This window comes from Zootermopsis nevadensis, unplaced genomic scaffold (assembly GCF_977971745.1).
Source record: "Zootermopsis nevadensis isolate Lab colony 2312 unplaced genomic scaffold, Znev_1.0 Znev_ptg000004l, whole genome shotgun sequence".
Classification (NCBI taxonomy): domain Eukaryota; kingdom Metazoa; phylum Arthropoda; class Insecta; order Blattodea; family Termopsidae; genus Zootermopsis; species Zootermopsis nevadensis.
This window is the reverse complement of record NW_028259136.1, coordinates 9,014,071-9,035,227: the sequence shown is the minus strand read 5'-3', so window position 1 is coordinate 9,035,227 and position 21,157 is coordinate 9,014,071. Positions and strand designations below refer to the sequence as shown.

The window sequence follows — 21,157 nt, the reverse complement described above, 5'->3', positions numbered from 1 at the left end:
CACAAGTGGCTGTCCGTCCACGTCGCAGGTTTGCTTTCAAAATCCCGCCTCTAAAGCCAGAAGGTCGTCTAAATAACATTTAAGAATCCAGTCCGTACCGCGAAGAAAACACTACACTTCACCATTACGAACACCAAGCGATTATCGCTGTTAACTATGAGAATTTTACGAAGCTCATAAACACAAAATGCAAAGCAATTGGCTCTCGCCCGGAGTTCAACTGCTCTCTTCAGGGCCATGCGTGAAGCTGACCATTCATTATGCTTCATACACTGAGAGTTTACCTCGGTGGTGCTTAGACACAGGGACAGTTTTCTCTACTTGTATCACAGGAGAGTAAGTACCGGTTTGCAACGCTATTTAGCTTCAGACCACGTACATTTTCCGAGTTTTCCAGAGTTTACTCCGGTCGCGGGCAAGACGGAACCAGAGGACGAGGCGCCTCACTGCGTGTCACCGAGGGTGTTACAACCGAGCGGGGCATCACCCACAATCCCGGCTGAAATCCTTGGCCCTTCCTTCGTCTCCTCGTTTCACATACTTGAGATCGCGAGGTTCCTTAATCGAATCTCAAATGGAACATCCGTTCCAGTAAAATATTCAGCGGTTTCAGATTAAATTTCGTATCTGGGGTGAATTTAAATTTCATCCCACATGTACAGACAGCAAACTCCACGGAGCAGAGTCCTTTTCGATAAGCCAACATTCCCTCAGCTACTCAACTTTTATAGAACTCGGAGGGTCCCTAACCTGAGCCAGATTAATCTAATCCACACCGTCTCCTTAAGACCCGTTCTAATATAGTCCTGGCATCTACGCCTAGGTCTTCCGTCGAAAGAGGCCTGTAGTCAGTTCCATTTCTGTTCTCCTTCGTCGTCTACTGCGCCGTGAGCCGCTGTTGCGCTGGGCCGGGCCGGCAGGTGGCGCGCCAAGCGGCCGGCCGTGGAGCTGCGAGATCAGAACAGAAGACGGGCGCAGTGCGCGGCTCAGTGCCAGCTGGCGAGTCGCGCTGGGAGCAAGGGATTACCGTAGTGTTGCCATGGAGATCGCGCAGTGCTGTTAGTGCGGGCACAAAGGGCTACTACACCAGGTGAGTAGTGCACACTGGCTGGTCCAGCAGCTCCCTCTCGCGATGCTGACACACACGGCCGCGTTCGAATGTCTGCACTGAGAACCGCATTCCACAAGGCCCGGGGCAAACACCGGGTGTTGGCCAAGCCTTGTCTTATCGGTTCTTAATTAATCGCGTGGGGCGAGAGGTGTGGTCCAGGTATTGGTCGGGGATCCTGAAGGGACGTAGATGGGAGGATAATATCTGGGAGATAGGAGTTGAAGGAGACTGGAGTTTGCTGGCCCAGGTTACCGACCGGTGGAGGGCTTTGGTTAATTCGGTGATGAACCTTTGGGTTCCGTAAGCCATCTGGTTGGTTGGGTCCACTATTTGGGAAGCCTGAGGGGAAGAGACCTCTGGGGAGACCTAGACGTAGATGGGAGGATAATCTCAGGCGGGATCTGTGGGAGACAGGAGTTTGAAGGTAATTGGATTTTGTTGGCCCAGGACGGGGTCCGGTGGAGGGCTTTGGTTAGTTCGGTGATGAACCTTTGGGTTCCCAAAGCCAGTTAGTTAGCTGGGGTCCGACGGATCACAACCACTCGCGAGGGCTTTTGTGAGCATAGCGATGAGTCCGTAGCAACGGGTAATGTTTTTTTTCTATACCAGCTGAACAACTGTCAGCGAGAGTCAGCTGTGGGCTGTGGCAACTCTTCGAATCACGCCGCCACCCGCGAATTGGTTCTTGCAGCACAAACAGCGATTGTGTGTGCCGCGACTCTAACACGACTGGTGATGTGTTTTCTGTGAGGTACGAATTCAAACGCACGAGATGATCTCTCAGCCTCCCCATCGAGCATTGTCAGTCCTGTACCCTCTTGTGCGTGGCCCGGACGCCGTGACTGTGCTCGAGAACTTCGTCTTCGGTGGAAATTCCGACCTCACACAAAAACACACCACAATCCCCGAATTATTGAACGTTGAACCAAGTGGTGAGAATAGTTACTTCTAGATGCGTGGTCAAACCGTTGAAGTTTTGCTGTGTACGTGTAAACGCAACCAGAGATGTTAATGAAATTCATTTTCTGTGCAAAGTGATACAAAAGACGGCGATGATGTGACGTGTGGGAACAAAGCACTGCTGTATACTGGGAGGTGGTCGAAACCAGGACCACACGTCTGGAGGACGGGGGGGGGGGGGGGGGGTTCACGTTCCACTGCCCGCCAGTCCGTACAGCTGATGCGTGCGACCCGAAGTGAAAAGCGACGGACCGCAAATACCAAATTTAATGGAAATCACACTGAAATCGGCATTGTTTCGAGCTCAGATCATTGTGCCCCACAAGTACGAAAGGTGACGGAGGAAAAACTCCACGCATTCTTAATCTCTGCGTTAAACGGAAACTGTTAAGAACAGCAGTTACATGTATTTCGCCCTGAATCCTCCACGCGTGTCTGACACGCATGTAAGAAACTGGTACGGGTGTCCCACGGACCGGGAAGTGGTCGTGGTCTACTTCCAAGCAATATCGTATCTCGCGTGGACGTGAAACTTGTCCGATGCGCCACGGTCGAGTCCCGGGGGCGCCTGCACTAGTTCTCCAGCCGTTCCGCCTTTGAACTGGCCGCATCGCCACTGCCAGTTCCACGCCAGTTCACGCGGAGTGAAAACGGGAAAGCCCGCGTTTTCACTCGACACTGATTCGTTTCAGTGTAACCTGACGAGGGATCGGGTAGGGGACGCTGCATTATCGCGTTTTTGTTCGTCTCAACGAAGAAGACGCGAAGAGCCGAGCAGCCCGCGACGTGACAAGGCAACACGGAGTTTTCCTCCGTGGCATCCCAACAATTACTCCATTCACACACAGAAGAAGGCAATGGCAAACCACTTCTGGATCATCTGCCAAGAACGTATATGAACAGGTCCCAGTCCGAGAAAAGGATGGAAGGATCCTGTTCATATGGACCTGTCGTCAGACAGAACACTAAATAATAATAAGATGAGGTGGTCTAGCGGTTAGAACGCTGGCCTTGTAATCCTGGGGTCTCGGGTTCGATTCCCGGCGGTGCCCGAATTTATAACTTGTGTTGGGCAAGGCCGTGGTCTAGGCAACACGGAGTTTTCCTCCGTGGCATCCCAACAATTACTCCATTCACACACAGAAGAAGGCAATGGCAAACCACTTCTGGATCATCTGCCAAGAACGTATATGAACAGGTCCCAGTCCGAGAAAAGGATGGAAGGATCCTGTTCATATGGACCTGTCGTCACACAGAACACTAAATAGGTGTTAGTAAGCGCAATAATTTGTAATTTTCGTCTGGGCCGGACAGACTGTAAAGTAGGTAGGAGGATAAAATTACAATGAATATTACGTGAACAAGCTGAGACGTTTGAAGGTTTGAAGATCCAATTTAATATTATCATGACGTTCAAAGCATCCAGGGCGTGCCCTAACCTTCGCCATTAAACCCGAAACGTTGTCGCAGTCACTTCAAAAATCTGTCTGTTTCGTCCTGAAATATTTTAATATCATCCTCCGACTCGAATTTTAATCTTCTATCAGAAAACGGCGAACAAAAGACCGGCCCGCCGACCTCCTGCGGCAGTTTCCATGACAACACTGGAAGCCACAGCGGTCGGCACCGACAGACGCGGGAGGAAGCGGTCGTGGCCTATTTAATGCCCGCAGGTAGCAACCGTGTGGAAACTGCGAGGCCTACGCATTAACCGAGCCTCAGAATTCTTCCGTCGCAGATTCCTCGCCGCCATGGCTCGTGACGTCACAAGTGCAGAGAACCAATGAGTGATTTGGGCTGAGAGACTTTGCGGTGTGTAATCAGAGGAACGAGAAACATGCGTCAGGAAGACCTAGACGAATAGGGGATAATATTAAAATGGACACCAGGACGGCGTGATGGCAGCAACTTCGTGTTTCATTTTACTTTCATGGACCGCAGATATTTGTCACAGCGTCGCTTTCTAAGCGCCCGTAATCCAAAAATAACCGAAGACGCGTCTGTGGAATTGTCACAGTTTATTAACCCCTTCGGCGCTGCGAGCGGATTTAGAAACGGCGACTGAAACAACAGATTCTGCTTATCGCTTCCTCGATCCACTTTGCCCTCGTGGGTCAGGGCTTCGCCGGCTCCTCCTACTTGCTCGCAAGAAGGGACCAAGCGACTTTCACTTCGAATGACAGCTGAATGTTGAAGAAGGCAAAATTCTGCGGACTTCCTTCGTCGACATGGAGAGCGCGTTCTCGGGTGTGCCGACAATTCGGAGCGATCATTAGCAAGGCACGAACATACCAACACAATTGTGCGCCATGTCCTATTTCTCAACATGGCGGTCATGCGAACTTCTGAGTGCGACCTAATTCAGTTTCCAGAATTTTCAGTGCAGTAAAAGATCCTTATACGCCCATTTAAAACGATAGCATGGCGGTCACCAAGAGGCTTCCGTTATGACAGTGGAGAGAATTAGCGAATCATTGCAGTTTCCAGCAAACAGGCTTGCGGATGGAGATGACCGTCTTTTGGGTTGTAGCGCCGTGTAGTCGGCCCTGATTATGGAGGCAGCAAGGTCCTCTGAAACGTTGGTAAACAACAACCCAGAGGACAGCCAGCCATCTTCGGACTCACCACCGTGAGATCCTAATAAACTCTCAAACGCCGTGTGTACATTCGGTTGAAAGGGTCCGAAGGGCAGTGTCTGTCAGAAATTCTTCCCACAACCACGAGATTTTTAAAATACAAACTGGTCCAGATGTGACAGATGGCAGCAGGGTAGAATCATCTCGCGACAACTCGTCTTTGTAATTTCGTAATATCTTGTCCAGCACAGCGGCCAAACAGTTTCTGAGGTCGGGGGGGGGGGGGGGCCGCCCCTTCTTGCGTCGTTGCCATGGAAACAGCCAATTTCTCTCTCACCTTGTGTCGCCAAGTGGCCGGCACTGCGAGGCGCGGTTCTAAATGACGTGACCTGCTCGTTTAAGACTCCTTTTTAGGTTAGCCCTGCGCAAACCCAGATTGGTGGCGAGTCTTTCGAAACACACGGTAAAGGGCGCTACTCGGTTGCCATCCTGCTCTCATTATGAGCTCGAAGCTTTCCTAAGACGTGGGCAGTCGCGTTGCAAGGCAGGATCTCACGGCGGAGTGTCTGCGAAGATGGCTGTCTTCTGGGTTGTAGCGCCGTGCAGTCCGGTAGAAGTTTATCAACCACTCATCGCCCTGATGTAGGCGCCAAGGACCTCTGAAACGCCGGTAGACTTCTACCAGACTACACGGCGCGACAGCCCAGAAGACAGCCACTCTCGGTGTCATTGCCGTTGCAAACAAACGGGGACTGAAATTGCTCACTCCCGACGCGCGTTGCAAAAGTTTTGACGCCGTGAACGAGGTCCCGTGTCGTCGCCTCTTCCGTCATACTTGAGGCCGATATCGGAATTAGAAGCAGGGTCGTCGCGCGTCCCTGATTGTGAGCTCGCCCTCGCCAAACTTTCACACTGAACCAGAACAACATGGCCGAGATTCACAGACGAAATGCGACCACTGAAACGAACAACGAGGCTCGTCACAGTGCAATCGATTTGAAAGTTCGACACCAAAACGACAATGAGCCAACTGTGTCCTCGCATTTCTCGAAGACGTTTCAGACGAGTGAGTTACAACCGATGCGACTGTCATGATTTTTTCAAATCAGTTGATACGACGTCGTCAATCAGCGTACGAATGCATTAGATTTCGACTTGGGTGTTTGTCGATCTTCGCCGACGTCGAAGACGTGCCGCGACATCTCTTGCAGTACTTCAGTGCCAGTGTCGGGGGGCGGAGACCCTGGGCCGCCTGGACAGAACGCCCGTGTGCCACGTCGCAGTTGCCACAATCAGTCGTAGATATGCCCTGAAGATGGAGACGTGTGTTCCTTCGAAACGCTTCTATCTACGTACGAGTCCACGCGGCGTTCACAGCCCAGAGAAACATCGAAAACTTAACTGCTTAATAATTAATATTATTTATAACTCAAATCACATCACACTCCATCAGAGTCGGTCGATCATGTAGAATGAGGCAACCCGTCATTTGTTCCCTGTTTCGGAGTGTCGCGGGTGGTTCGATCACCGCTGTTTACAAACCGGCTGGTCATCTCTTGTAGAAAATGGAGGACTGACCTTGAACCGGAAGCTGTCGCGAAGATTCCAGCCACGGATCACAAGTTTTTGCGAAGCAGAGACAGGACTTCGGACTTCAGACACCTCAACTGGAACCATGAAGGCGGAGGAGGGCGTGGAGGGAAGGCCGTGCTTCGCGTTCCGGCCGCCTTTCTTTCTTAAACTGGGCCCAGTCGTGCTTCCTGGCCAACAGTGAGTTCGAGAGCCAGCAATCTCGGGATCACCGATCCGCCATCTCGTGGCTTGCGAAACAATGGAAGAACGGCTGGCATTTCCTGGTTGCCCGGGGCAACGCAACAGGTTGTACCTCCCACAGAGCTCGGTTTGGAAAAGAACTCACTGACTACCTGGACGATCTTATGTGGGTCTGCGTCCCGACTCTACGCGGGGGAAACGCGTGTGTTCCGAGGGGCGCGCTGCCTTTACAAACTGCTGGAAAGTGTCCGTCCGCGCGTTTTAGTACTGAGGTGTTGGACGAATCCGTTAACACGGGGTGAAGCGGCTGTCTCTCTGCAACAAATACGCACCAAGGCCAGCAAACAGCGAGAGAGCAAACACACGAATCTTGCATAACTGCATACGAGTACAAGGAGTGGCTTGCGGTCCGCTGCGTCTTGGCTCCAGAGGCAATGCGCGTTCGTGAAGCTCCACAACGTCCATTTGAATATTATGCACCCCTCCAGCCTGCATCAGGCCCCAGGAATATTCCATTCTCTGGTAGAAGTTTACCGACGTTTCAAAGATCGTTGCTGCCTCCATCATCAGGGCGGTATATTCCGTACGTTCTCTCCGAATTGAAAGCGTGAAACAGGAAGACGTGGAATTCTCTCAAGCGATCTCTTTCCAAGAGGCTCTGAAAAATACTCCCATGAACGAGCGTCATTGCAACAGAAGCACCGCGCAGTAGCGAGTCCGCGTAACAAAGTTCCGACTGTCAGCTTTTGAAACAGCCTGTGGCTGGGTGGCGGTGAGCCGCGAACTTTAAGGCCCTACTGCCTTCACCTCCCAAAACGGACATTCTTGAGGCACAAAGCAGCTGACGATGCATTCCCTGCATAATATGGCTTATCTTAGAGGTCATTTAACTAAGATATTTGAACAGATGACAGGAAGCAGTCGTGGCCTATTTCACAGAATTGTCAAGGCGGCCGAGAACTGAACCTGAGTTGAGGACATATTCTGTTGGTTCACTCTCTGTTCAGCGGCATAATCTCTTTCTACGGCTGTCGTCATGGTAACAAGCAGCTACGCCTTGAGCCGCTCTTTCGCCCAGCTGGAATGCTAAAAAATTGGGAGCGATTTGGAACGGGCCAAGTGGCGCACCTTGCGGCCTGCATCGCAATTACGAATCACGACGAACGCAAAGTGAACTATGTCACGCGCTGCTCATCGAGGGGAAAACCAACAAAAGTACTGGAATTAATGAACGAACGACTGAGAAAGTTGCCGGACCGTCACGTGGAAGCCGCGGGACACTGGGCCGGCCCCTCGTTCTGAGCGACCACACACAAGCTACTAACGCATACGGAATCCAGGCCTCATGACGAAACTCTAGCGACGTACCTGAAACTTTGCGGGCACTTCTTGTGTCTGCCATGCGTCATGGAGTGAATGGAGAAGATTTCTCTCGAAATACGAGCGCAATCTGCGCCAAAACTGACGCAAACCGCAAGCTCTGTCAGCAGAAACCGCAGACAAGAGACGGCGTTACCAGACGACAGATGCACCGGAAGTAGACCGGCTCCAATTTCTCTGAAGCACATGTGACTAGCGCTCGTCGCAAGTGCTTTGTTCATTCCTGCGTTCTGCAGCCCGGACCTCGCTTCAGACAGGGTCCAACGTCCCCTGAGCCATGAAGCTTCACGCTCCGGCCTCCTTGCTTTACCGAGTGATCTGATCGACAGATTGCCCCGAAGTGTGGCCGGCCTGTGACCTGCTGATGTAAGAACACGTCGCAGGCCATCTACAGACGACATCGGAAATGCGTGGACCTTTCCTTCTACGCCTTCGCCTACTTTCACCTTTTGAGCCCAGTGGAAAGAGATTGACAGACACTGCAGAACGCACTGCTGCTGAGACAGAAGCAGACTAATTTTATTTTATGTAAGATTTGAGGTTTTCACAGCGGTGAGTCTCAAGATTTCTGTCTTCTGGGTTGTTGCGATGAATCTCCCTGATGACGGAGGCAGTATGACCTCTGAAACGTTGGTTAACATCGACCAGACTACACAGCGCAACAACCCAGAAGACAGAAATCTTCATACTCTGATGACGGAGGCAGTATGACCTCTGAAACGTTTGTTAACATCGACCAGACTACACAGCGCAACAACCCAGAAGACAGAAATCTTCATACTCTGATGACGGAGGCAGTATGACCTCTGAAACGTTGGTTAACATCGACCAGACTACACAGCGCAACAACCCAGAAGACAGAAATCTTCATACTCTGATGACGGAGGCAGTATGACCTCCGAAACGTTGGTAAACATCGACCAGACTACACAGCGCAACAACCCAGAAGACGGAAATCTTAGAATTTTGTTTTAATCAGATCTGTGGGCTGCATGATGCTCGGTGTTAGCAATGTCATTTTTGCCGTGGTACAAATAGTTACCACTGCTCTGCAGACTCTCAGGTACAATGTTTATGCAGTGTCGAATGGTATCCAAGGATGGGCACGTGTTGTGAATTGTAAAGACTCGTGTACGAATCCAGCATTCGCCTCTAACAACCGAGCAGAGCCACGGGTCTTGAACCTCGGATGGGAAGCAGCGATCACTGAACAGAGAAAGTCGAGGTTATGAAACCAGAGCCAGAAGCGTCATGACGCAAGACACGGCAGCCATCTGGCGGTGGTTCGCGTGACCTCAACAAAAGAATCAAATTTCCCTTTCATCCGTGTAATTTCCTCGGTCGTCCCCGCCACTCGCCACCACCTGCTGCGCGCTCATGTGGCAACCCCTTCAACTGTTAATTTGCTGGGCTGACCTGTATCGACTAAGAAACGGCCACACACATGTCAGGACCATCATAACCTGCACTGTGATATCCTCCGGGTGTTTCCCTGCTCTCTCTGCGCTAACCTCGCCTCACCGCTCGGCCGTTTACAGCCTGGCGTGGAAAGCGAGGAGCTGAGAGTGGACGAACGCGAAGCTGCTCTCGCGATGGAATGACGTTGACTGTGTCCTTGCCTCAGACAAGGCGCGAACCGAGGCTCGGAGCTGGCAGCGCCAAGCCTGTTTGACTGTGATGCTCCGGTACTTCAACTGACGTCACAACATGCTCACGTGTGGAAAAATGGAGTTGCAGGTCCGCCCATCCTTAACCTCGGCACTTAGGAGGCTGGTGGGCCCCACAACCGGTTTGCAGCGGATGACAACGCTCGATTCCCGGCATAAATCGGTCCTTTATGAAATGGAAACGCTGTTATGAACGACGACGACTGTAATCTTTGTCTGGAGAGACTGGGGAATCCCTCAGGATGCCCGCGGAACCACTGTCTCACCTGCTTGACAGCGTCCATCTAGATCTGCGTGGTGTTTCGACCTCCACATTCGGGTCTCGTCCATCAACAAACCGCACTGCCCTCTGTACGGACCGACAGTACGCACGCTTCTTGAACAACACCCCGGAAGTGGCGCCACGCTCCGGCGTCCTTGTGTTCAGTGGTTTCTGCTACGACGTACTGCAATGCTTGCTCGTTATTCCGGAAAGGACTGCAGTTTCTCGCGTGAGACATAAAAGGAAATCACAACGGCAAATATGAAGGTGATTGCCGCCGCCCTGATGATGGAGGCTGAAAGCACATCTGTAACGTCCCAGAGGACAGCGACCATCAATTTCTCGTGTTTCTGCACGCTCAGGGCGTTCCTTGGAAAGATCCTGGATGCAATTCCAGTGTTCATCGCCGCCATTCTAAACGATCCTGGGCCAGCTCAGTCCACCCGACAGAACAGAAGCGATCCGTGCCACACGAACACGGAGCGAGATGCACTCCAGCGACTTTTACGCGAAAAGTAGGATGAGGGCTGGGATCAGGGGCAGAATATCTGGGCCCAAGAGGGACGAAGTGACAGGAGGGAGGAGCTCCATAGATGAGCGGCACATGTAGCACGCATCGGTGAAACGAAAAATGTACAGAAAATATTTGTTCGAAATCCTGAGCCTACAGACGACCTGAAGACCAGGGCTGTGATGTGGGGATAATACTAAAATGGATCTCTGATGAGTAGGATGTGCACGGGGTGTGCCGAATTCTGTGATCGTCGGGACCTCAAACCGCGACTGTGTAAGATCTCCAGGATTTACATAAATGTAACCAGACCTTAAGAAGCTGTCTCGTTGCGTGCACGGGGATAATGCTAGGTTATGTTTTGCCTCGAGATACTCCACGCAGTCAGAACAAAGAGCGACGGTCATCAGCGGGGGACACGCAAGACCGGTTCACCAAGGAGCCGAATGTGAAGCAGATCTTCCAATTAGTGAGGCTTATTAACAGCGACACCTGCCTCACTCACCGTTGCCAGATCTCCTCTGCTGTTGCCACTTCAACACAACGTCGCAAGGCTTCTAGATCACAGCGGTTCCTTCTGGTAGAAAATCCTACTCTGGGCTGTATTATCAGCAGAACTGTACGTCACGGCTCCAACAGCGATATATCAGCTGCAGAAGTTTTCCCAGCAAAACAAACTTTGGGACAATAGGCCACGGCCACTTCACTACTTGTTTCCTCGTAGTATTATCCTTCGCGGCGTTGAGCAAAGCCTCTGAAACCCGTAGTTCGATCTGGGAAGGCCCTACCTACCAAGCGTCGTTGTGCAACCCTTCCAGGAGTTGTCCGGTTCAAATCCCGATCGTCGGAATGCGGGTCACAAGGCCGAGGCGAGAGCGCCCGGGGCGCCACGAGAGTCGTTGCGGAATTTCATTGCAACCGTATGGCACCGTCCGAGTGTCTGACTAGGAACAACGACTAGGAAAGATCTGCAGGTCCTGCAGCCGACATTCGAAACCAGGACCTCTAACCCTGAGTCCAGAGCACAGATTAGAGATTGGAGGCGCATACGGAAAACGTGAAGGAAAGAGATCACTTGGAAGACCCAGACGTAGATATATTTATTTTAGTATTTATTTAGTGTTCTGTCTGACGACAGGTCCATATGAACAGGATCCTTCCATCCTTTTCTCGGACTGGGACCTGTTCATATACGTTCTTGGCAGATGATCCAGAAGTGGTTTGCCATTGCCTTCTTCTGTGTGTGAATGGAGTAATTGTTGGGATGCCACGGAGGAAAACTCCGTGTTGCCTAGACCATGGCCTTGCCCAACACAAGTTATAAATTCGAACCCGAGACCCCAGGATTACAAGGCCAGCGTTCTAACCGCTAGACCACCGTGGCAATAGACGTAGATAGAAGAATAATAATATTAAATCGGTTATTGAATAAACTGGATGGGGTTTAGGACACGGCAGTGAACATCGTTCTTAGAGTGCCTGAGTTGCTGCGGGCTGCCAGCCGGGGTCGCCCGATCGTTTCGGTCCACTGGGCCGCGCCGCTCCATGACCGCACCCGAGCCCGTCGTTATAACGGGTAGAGTAATGGCAGCGAGTGGCCGGAATAACGTTCACTACACCAGTGCTTCAGCACGGAACACTTCAACGACTGCCTCTTACCGCGACGTAGCCATCTCGTCGGCCGGCCCTGGTGACACTGCGTAAGTGTTAATCGACCCGGAAAAACGAACAAGGAATTTGCCCCAAAGTTTAATAAAGTTCATTCTGAGCTTCATCGCTACATGAAGATGAGTAATCAGCTTCACGCTGAGGCCGCTTTAGCCCCGGTTACGGAGGTATTGAATAGCTGACCGCTCCGGGGCGTCTCTGCGCAGTTATCGCAATGAGGTGAGCGCGTCACTTCTGACACACGGACAGTAACCATTCGCTGGTCCAGCGGGAACACGTCCGTCTCGTGTCTGAGGGTATGGTGTTAGACCCTTCACGGTTATAATAGGTTCAACGCCGCTTATACCAAAGGAATCCTGAGCCAATTGCATCTTAATGTTATCCTTCCTTCTCGATGTGGCAGAGTTTCAAGACGCTTCACCTAAAAATTATACATGCATTTGTTTCTGCCCGACTGACTGGATTTCACTGGCAACTGCCAGGTGAGGTGAACAAGTGACCCCCCCCCCCCCCTCAAGCCCCCAGAAGTCCGACATTTACTCTGACTTAAGAGTGGAGACCGACTTTGTCGATCTGTAGCAGCCACGACGCATTCGGCTGCGTCCATGTCGCCATCAAACTCTTAGGTTCATCGCCGTCAGCACAAAAGCTATCACTGTACTGTATGTACACCTTCGCGAGATCATACCTTGTGACCTGTTCGCCCGCGCATTTCTTGTGTCCGGCTGACAGTTCGTAAGCAAGGACAAGCTGCCTCCTGTGACGGGTAATTCGTCTCCTCGTTCCTTCCTCCAACTTCAGAATAAGATGTGCCGATCACTTCACACACAAATGGCTGCCGAGCGAGCGAGCAGAAGGAATCCAGTTGGCCGGTGCGAGTTCAAGGTCACTCGGAGTCTCGCGTCCCGGCCGCCAGGTTCGTTGGTTCACCCAGAGCAGCGGCCTCGGGTCATTCGCCGTGAATTAGCCCTTACCCAGTGGGTGGGCCCCAAGCCACATTCCAGCCCCTGCCGGCAACCAACCCCCAGTCTTCCAGACCACGATCAGATCCCTTCACTGACATCTGATGTGCCCAACTTCCTTGCACTGTTCACTGGATTATGTCGCGAGCCAGATGCGTCATCCTTTTAATATTATCCCACCACGTGATCAAACCTGAATTTCCTCAAAAACGCGCGCACAACTGAGGATGGTAAACTAGTGATCGTGGCCCCTTACGGAACGGGAAATGGTCCAGTGCTGGGTGTAGAGACTCTTATTAGGCCTCCAAGTGCGAGATTATTACTCAACTTTTTTGCCGGATACGACGTGAAACAGATATAAATTCGTGTAATTGTTCATTTGCCACGCAATATCGTTTGAAACAACTCGTATTCGGATTGTTGAGCGAATTAGCAACGCGTGTCGCCCTGTGCTACATTCAAGTGGCCTTCGGCATATTCAACGCGCCCAGTGCCAGCAATACCCGACAGAGCGCGGTGGTGTAGTGACCCGAGAGGTGGGCGGTGTTCTGTCGTAATTGGAGCTGTGACGAACTCGTTCTGTCACATCTGAACTGCCATTCGCCGAACTACCGGCAGACCAGAGGTCTGTAGATATTGAACTCTGCAATAAATCCCAAAATGCCTCTCATCTGACGCTGTGTGGCCATCATCTGTTTCAGCAGGATGCGTCTCTTCAAACGACGGTGTTCTGACCCCAGTCCGCAGCTGGTCAGCCTCTCTCCACTCTGCCAAGATGATGAGAGTTGCGTCAGGACGGATCACCACCAGAGACCGCCACCGGTGCCGAGCCAGGGGTCGAGCAGAGGACCGCAGGCATCCGACGTATCCCCGAAGACAAACAGGAAAGGTACGCTGAAGGGCAATCTTTGGCTTCGTCAGGACGTTGAAACGCCTGGCACTCCAGTTAGACGAATAAATATCAAACTCGTAGTTTTAGCGCCATCCACTAACCAGGAAACTGTCGCAGGACTCGCGACGTGGGGCAAGAAGGTCGGTCGGAAGTGGGAACAGCTGAAGAGGAGCGACTCCTCCGAGCTGCTGGCAGTCACGCCCGGCAGACGGCGGCACTGGTCGCCCAACAAATCGCCCCCGCCCCCACCCCCGCCACAGGAGCAGGCGGCGTCCGGCACCGCGGCCCGCGGTCGACGCATCTCACGCGTCGAGTCACTGCGCAACTTGTTCGCTGGTCGCAACAGCAAAGTGGACAAACAGACAAACACCGACCGCGACCCCGACTGGGTCAAGGAGGAGTGCAAACGCGGCCTCGCGGACCTGTACCAACTGAACGCCATGCTCATGATGGACGAGCAGTTGCTGGAGTACCTGCAGAACTCGCTAGGGCCTGACGCGGCCAAAGCCCTCAGCTGTGAGGACCTCCTGTCGGCTTTCAGGGCTGTAGCCAGTGACGAGGAGTCGTCCAGCAAATCCAAGAAGCGGTCCTCCAAGTTGTCTGTGCTAACCGAGGAGAACTCTGGCGCGGGTTCTCCAAAGCGAATGACAGTGTCCACGAGTTGCGACGACCTCCTGGCGAACGACGCCGAACTGCGTCCGAAAGCCTCCATGAGAAGTTCAAGCCTGTCCGACGCGCCACTGTCTGTCAGCGACCTCTGTCTCTTCCTCAACAACCTTCTGCTCCTCCGGTCGGACGAGAGTGGCTACGAGAGCGACTCCACGCGGACAGGCTCGGACTCCCCGCGCGGATCCATCAAGTCCACGACTTCGGATTTGCCTTCGTCCAATGGCCTGATACAGCCCCGGAGAGGCACGGACGAACAGCTGCAGGAGGAAGGAGAGGATGAAGCCAAGACTGCGGACAGCGTGTTCGAGGCGCCAGGAGAAACCAGCCAGGAGAAGCTGTCCTTCTCGAGGAAGAGGAACGCCATCAGGCGGGGCGACGTGAAGGCCATAGGGAGGCGACCGCGGTCCACGGGTGGGGACCCACCCGAGTCGCTGCTGTGCGACAGATGCAAGCCGGAGGAACTGAAGTGCATCCGGGTCTGCAAGGACGTGACAGGAGAGCTGGGGGTCTACATCGAGCGCAAGGATCCGCGCACCAGCTGCTACGTGATTTCGCGTATCGAGCAGGGCGGGCTCATGGACAGGTGAGAGATTTCTTGGGAGTTCAAGGTGGTCCGAATTTGCACAGCGGCCACATCACAACATTGCCACACTGCTGTTTCTGTCCAGGGATGGCCGTTTCCACGTGGGCGACGAACTGGTGAAGGTAAACGGCCGGCGCCTGCGCGGCATGACGCTTCAGGAAGCCCGCATGACGCTCAAAAACTCTCCCCGAGAAGTGGACATCGTGATTGCCCGGAAGTGCGAGGACAAGCCGCCAGTCGTGACGGGCATGAGGAAGTTCTCGTACCAGTTGGATCACGTGGCGCCTCGGAGACGCAGTTGCAATGTGCCGCCCACCGTCGGGCCGGGGCGTCGCGTCACGGCGGGTACCCTTCCTAGGCGGCCCAAATCCCTGTCCCTCTCTCTCTTCACCGTAACGTTCCACAAGGGACCAGGAAGGAAGTCTCTGGGGTTCAGTGTCGTTGGCGGACGGGACTCTCCCAAAGGTAGCATAGGTATCTTCGTAAAGACGGTGTTCCACTCGGGGCAGGCGGCAGAAGACGGCAGCCTCAAGGAGGGTGAGTGTCGACCACTGAGCCGCTCTGCTCTGAACGACTTTCGATGCGCATTTATGGCATAGCCCCTCTGTGTTTCAGGAGATGAGATCCTGGCCGTGAATGGCACGCCACTGCAAGGCCTCACGCACTCTGAAGCCATAACAGTGTTCAAGAACATCAAGAGTGGGGAGGTGCTTCTGCATGTGGGGCGAAGGGACCTGCAGACCTGCAGGTAACGACAACTGACCACTTATGGCCAATCTCCAGACCAGATTTCACGTGGCTCAGAAATGTTTGCGCCAGTCTGTGGACCAGACATTTCTGTCTTCTCGTCTCCTCATCCACTGTGCCCAGGCTGAATGTGGACCGCTCCCCTCTCCAGAGGAAGAAGCCATGATTCAACTTTAACTGCAATTATGAAGCACATTTCAGGACGATAATGTTTATCCAGACAGCGATAATGCGTGTCTTCTTGGATGTTCATGTTTCCCAAATCCCTCCAGCCAAAATACAGACCGCTGTATGCTTTGTCAATGTTTCGCTGTGTCTGATGCCAACATTTCGCCATTCACAGGGCCAGCAAATCGAAGTCGTGCGACGACCTGGACAAATTCAGTGGCTGAACGGCAGACAGGAGACCTGGTGATTCCAGAACCACGCAGTCAGGGCCGTAATCGGACACGTCTTTGTTGGAAATGTGTCATCTTAGGGACACACGGGGCGGTCCAGTTCAGCAAAACATCACTCATCACGCCTCAAAGACGCTGCCACTCGTAAGCAGATGATGTCTGCTCCTCAGGACGCAGTGACGTAGTTTGAGTGTTTCAGTGTTCTTGGGACAGTGATAAGCGATCCCACAACTACTTTGTTACACCAGATGTCGCATTACTTAAGGTTCCGTGCTGGCTGTGAGCTCTCTGATGCGCCGGATTCGAATCGAGCTCCGGGTTACTCCGGCTTGTGGCATTTATGAATACCCGGAGCTTCTCCTCTGTGCTCAGACATTCTGTGGGGAAAGTTACGGCAAACAGTTCCTCTTCACGTGGCGTGGGCTTCTCAACTTGCTTCTTAAGACAGGCTACCCAACTGTACAGTTATGTAGTCAAGTCTGCTGGTGTTATGACGGTGTGTCCACACTATCCTCTGTGTATATAGATTTGCTGTACTTTTATTCACAATAAATTCTGACAGATCTGTTTATGCTGGACAGTCTGTCAACTGAATGTTTCGTATACTTTTTCTCAGTGGCCCCAGACAAAAATTTAAAGTATATTGCATAAACCTCGCAGTTACAAAGGAACAGGGACTCAGCAGTCAATGCCTTCGGCCTGCTTGCAGTTTTAGGAACCTACTGGTCTGTGGGGCTGTAAAATCGAACTACATCTTACTACCTTCAACCACACGAAATAAGACGAGCCCTTCTGAGTTGCTCCATACAGCATCACTTCCTGATAAACAGCGTGACTTATTATTACAGGGCTATAGAAGCCGGCTCCTGTATTACAAAAATTTCCCGCTGTGGCTCCACAAGTCTGCACCCGCACGGCTAGCCTCTGGACACTGCTGTCATCTACAGCACGAGCTCATAACCGCGCATGGGACGAGCGCGTGCGCGGAGCTACTGGGACCAGTGAGGATTACGAATACGCGATACGTGGCGTTTCCCAACAACAAGGAAAGAGAGAGTGCCTAAATATTTTCTCGTCCTTTGTCTCTGGGTTTTGACGCCCTGTGGAACGGGCGAACCCTTCACCGTATTTCCACCTCGCCTTCATTTTAGGGGCCACTGCCCTAGGAATTTGTACGAAGGCCTTCAAAAGCTAATACTTGGAAGGGGAGATAATATTAAAATGGGCCCAATGTTGAACATTGGAAGTAATTATATAACATATGACTTCTTTAACAAGTAATCGGGATTAAGATTCTGTTTCCCACGAGTGCGATACGAAATTCCTTTGTTTCTACTCTCCTTTTACGTAAGTCTGAGTCACCGTTGCATCAACTCCCAGCGGTGGGCAAACATTTTCAAACTTTTTACACGTAAATTAGAAGACACGGAAAACCCGGCCATTTCTTATTCTTCTTGATACTGCGTTCATAATTAACACGACCTCCTTAAGTGAAGTCTTATGGGACAGTTTTAAGAGATAATAATGTGAAAAAATTAACTACGTGACTCATCGTGAACATCTGTCACTGCGTCCTTGATCACTATGTGAGACACGAGGGGAAAAAAAAAACAATGACGTCATACGATGACAAGACAAAGCCAGGAAGATTCCGGTTATTAACATTTCTTTTCGGTTATACCAACTCGTTTCGTTCTCCCGCCATAAACACACATTCACATGTAACGGTGGTTCGAGGGATCGGGAAGGAAGGGGCGCCAGTTATTCTCGACTGTGACCACGTTGAATGCCTGTTTCCTGGGGCGTGCGAACTTTCAGGCAGACACAAACGCTTCGGAGAGACGTACCAGCTCCTTGGATTGAGGAAGTGACTTGCTTCCGAGCGTCGGTGGTTCATGTCTCTCCCAAGTCCACGCAGCGCAACAACCCAGAGCACCGGCCGTCGTGAGAACCTCAGATCTCAGATTAAATAACAATTTTAAAACTGGTATTTTAAGTAACCGCATCTAATTCCTCGTCGCCGAAGCCTCGTATGGTAGAATATTCTTCCCCTTCAACTCATAGACGAGAAAAGGCCGAGGCCTACTTCAGAACGCTCCTTTCTAATAAGACACTGACTGCTCATTAATACCCATAATTCCACGCTACTCGAAATTACATGAAGTCTGGGGCTGAAAGAACGTCGTTTAATGACCTAAGAACCATCGTCTTTTACGAGTCTTTGGAGACACATAAGAAATGAGTACAAGATTTTGGTTCTTAAACCAGGAACAAGACTTTCTACGAGCGGTTGGCGGTTATCTGGCTATTGTTATAGGACCCAGAGGTTCGTCACCGCCACAACAAAAGCCTGAGATTCAATCCACTTATGACAGAGCCACAGTTGGCGGCGAGAGACAGCCAAGTTCTACACCAGTACGAAACAGAGACAAATATTTTCGAATTTAGAAACGAGGCATTCACGTCCTGTTCTTATTTAATTCATAAATACCTGCACGCTGTTGGCAGCACTGCCCTGGCAACGGTCACCAAGGCCACGGGTTTGAATTTCTGAGAAAACTGATTTTGCCAGGAGAGTCACGTTTAATCGAAATCCACTGCGTGGTATCGGAGGCTCTTATTCCCAGGTCGTGGAGGTTTCGGGGACGAAATTCCATACTAGACTTTTGGCACGCAAACGCCTCATATTTCATTTACGAGTCCGTCCACCCTCTGAATACCAAAACAAGCCGCTCTTCTTCAAAAGAAAAGGCCGACGGCCGCTCCACCTCTCATTCCCTGCTCAGAAATGTCCCACACGGACGCGTCTCACACCTTGTGGCTCATCCTCTGCTTCATGAGTGTTGTCGCGCTGTGGCCTCTGCGACAAGGCCGAGTTTACTCGGTCTTACGTCACGTGCCTTACATACTGGCGGTCTGCGCCTTCGTGTTCTGGTTCGGGGAGCTCGGGACGGTCGTAAGCGCGCGCCGAGACACGAAACAGCTGCTGGGTTACGTGGGTCTTCTGAGCGGCCACTCCGTGTCCCTCTACAAGTGGTGCAACCTGGTTCTCAAACGCCGACGCCTCCAGCGGCTGGTGGACTCCCTGAGCGCGTGCCTGCAGATGGGATCTGCCGCCGATCGGTCGGCGGAGCTCCACCGCTTCACCAGGGCCACCAACACCCGGGCCACGATCATGACCGTCTGCTGGATGGGTGGCGCCATGTGCGTCATATTCTACTGGTCTCTGGCGCCACTCCTGCACAACGGCAGGCTGGTGGAGCTGCCCGGTGTCCATGGCAACGAGAGCGCGCACAAGAGGCTTTACTTCCTGCCGTTCGGCGAGTGGCAGTTCCTGGACACGAGCGGGTCCCCGACGTACGAACTGCTGTACGTCGTCTGGGCAACTGGCAGCGTCTCGAACGGCTGGATGCACGCCTGCTGCGACTGTTTCTACCTGCACGTTATCTCGTTCTTCTGCGGTCAATTCGAGTTCCTGACCGCGACCATCCGCCTCTCGGAGCAGTACTCCGACTTGTCGGCCTGCGTTCGTTACCACCAGCAGTTACTGAGGTGAGCGCTCGACAGAATCCCGTCTGGCCCACACCTCCCCCGCGCACTCGGTGACGCAGGGCGATTCTTTCCTGTTTCAGAGCAGCGAAGCGTCTCGACGCCCTCTTCTCGCCCCTCATGTTCGTCCAGCTCATCAACACGCTGCTCGCGCTCTGCACCTTCGCGTTCGATTTGAGCACGGTGAGTCACGTGACGTAGGGAATAATTCCCACATGCACGCAGTTACGCACTACTTCATGTAGGGGCTCGTTCCGTTGCAGATGAAGCCGGGCAGAGGGGACTCCGACCTGTCGAGTAAAGCGGGCTTCTTCGCGGCGAGCGTCTTCCAGCTTTACTTGTACTGCAGGGCGGGCAGTCGCCTCACCGAACTGGTTAGTGCGCTCTGTCATCTTCCGAACCACCCTGTATAACGTCTGACATCCTCGATTCACATCTTGAAATTCACTCTTCTTTTTCGAACAGAAGAAATAATCTTTGTGGTCAATGTTTGTGACGCTTAAACATCTCTAAGTCGGTTGCTAATTGAATGACTCTCATTTCCTTCCTTTAAACATACGTGTCACCTACAAACATCCGAAAAGCCAAAACGTGACAGCCCACTGATGCGGACAGCCGACAACGGGCGGTCCAGTTCTGGTTCCGGCTAAATGACACAATCCAGAGTGACCGCGTTCTGTTGCAGAGCGGGTTGGTCGCGGACGCTGGCTACGAGACCCGCTGGGTTGATAAAGACAGGTCTTGGCGGCGAGCCGTGGAGCTGATCATAATGCGAGGCCAGAGGTCCTTCCGGCTCAATGGAGGGCCCTTCTACGTCATCTCGCTTGAGACACTGTTAGCGGTAAGAGACTGAACGTATTCCTTGGGCACAGTTGGCCTCCATCCGGGCAGTTCACGCATCGTGGCTCAAGATTTTGACAAACGGACAGGAAAAAATAACTTAATTCTGGATCAAAAACTGAGGTTCGCACAAGACCCATAACACATATTTGCTTGTCTGTGTCCACAGCACGTTCAGCTGGCTTTCTCGTTCTTCACCGTGCTGAAGAACATGAACGGACCCGAGGCCTGACCGACCAAGCTGCCACGCTGACCTCCAACGTAATTCATCTTTTGCAGGGTCCACCTGCTACTAGCGTAGTGCATTTTAGGGTTTCGAATGACAGCCACGTAGTGTTGTAAATAATAATAATAATAATAATAATATAAACAACAAAATCGGAAAGTGTGTTCTCACTCTGGTCGCCAGATCGCAGCACATCAAAGTTCGCCTCACGACTTTCCTCATCCGTAATTTTGTTATCACGACTCACAGGAAATTCAAAACACGATTCTGAGGTCGTGCAGAACGGCACATCCACCACATCAAATTTCACCCAAATCCGTCCAGTGGTTCTCAGGTTGAACCGACTGGACAAACGGACGGACCAGACCAGACCATAATGCACT

General features: G+C 52.2%; 3 protein-coding genes across 6 annotated transcripts in view; 2 read left to right on the top strand and 1 right to left on the bottom strand.

Moving 5' to 3' along the window:
- LOC110835130 (uncharacterized) overlaps positions 1–21,157 on the bottom strand; it is a 47,547-nt gene that overhangs the window by 19,471 nt on the left and 6,919 nt on the right. The window lies entirely within an intron of this gene.
- On the top strand, positions 952–16,753 carry LOC110835127 (uncharacterized). Of its 3 annotated transcripts, none has more exons than XM_022075047.2 (6): positions 952–1,090; positions 13,575–13,759; positions 13,880–15,014; positions 15,100–15,551; positions 15,630–15,762; positions 16,105–16,753. In XM_022075047.2, exons 2-6 carry the CDS (start codon positions 13,576–13,578, stop codon positions 16,151–16,153), a joined length of 1,953 nt encoding a protein of 650 aa, XP_021930739.2. In that variant the 5' UTR covers positions 952–1,090; position 13,575; the 3' UTR covers positions 16,154–16,753. The 3 variants fall into 3 exon arrangements, with proteins under 3 accessions (XP_021930739.2, XP_087199260.1, XP_087199261.1); XM_087343134.1 differs by having other exon boundaries at positions 973–1,090; positions 13,572–13,759; XM_087343135.1 differs by lacking the exon at positions 952–1,090 and adding an exon at positions 12,681–13,495.
- Positions 18,815–20,923, top strand: LOC110835128 (odorant receptor 45a). The gene is made up of 5 exons (XM_022075048.2): positions 18,815–19,711; positions 19,792–19,891; positions 19,972–20,082; positions 20,394–20,549; positions 20,718–20,923. Exons 1-5 carry the CDS (start codon positions 18,948–18,950, stop codon positions 20,778–20,780), a joined length of 1,194 nt encoding a protein of 397 aa, XP_021930740.2. The 5' UTR covers positions 18,815–18,947; the 3' UTR covers positions 20,781–20,923.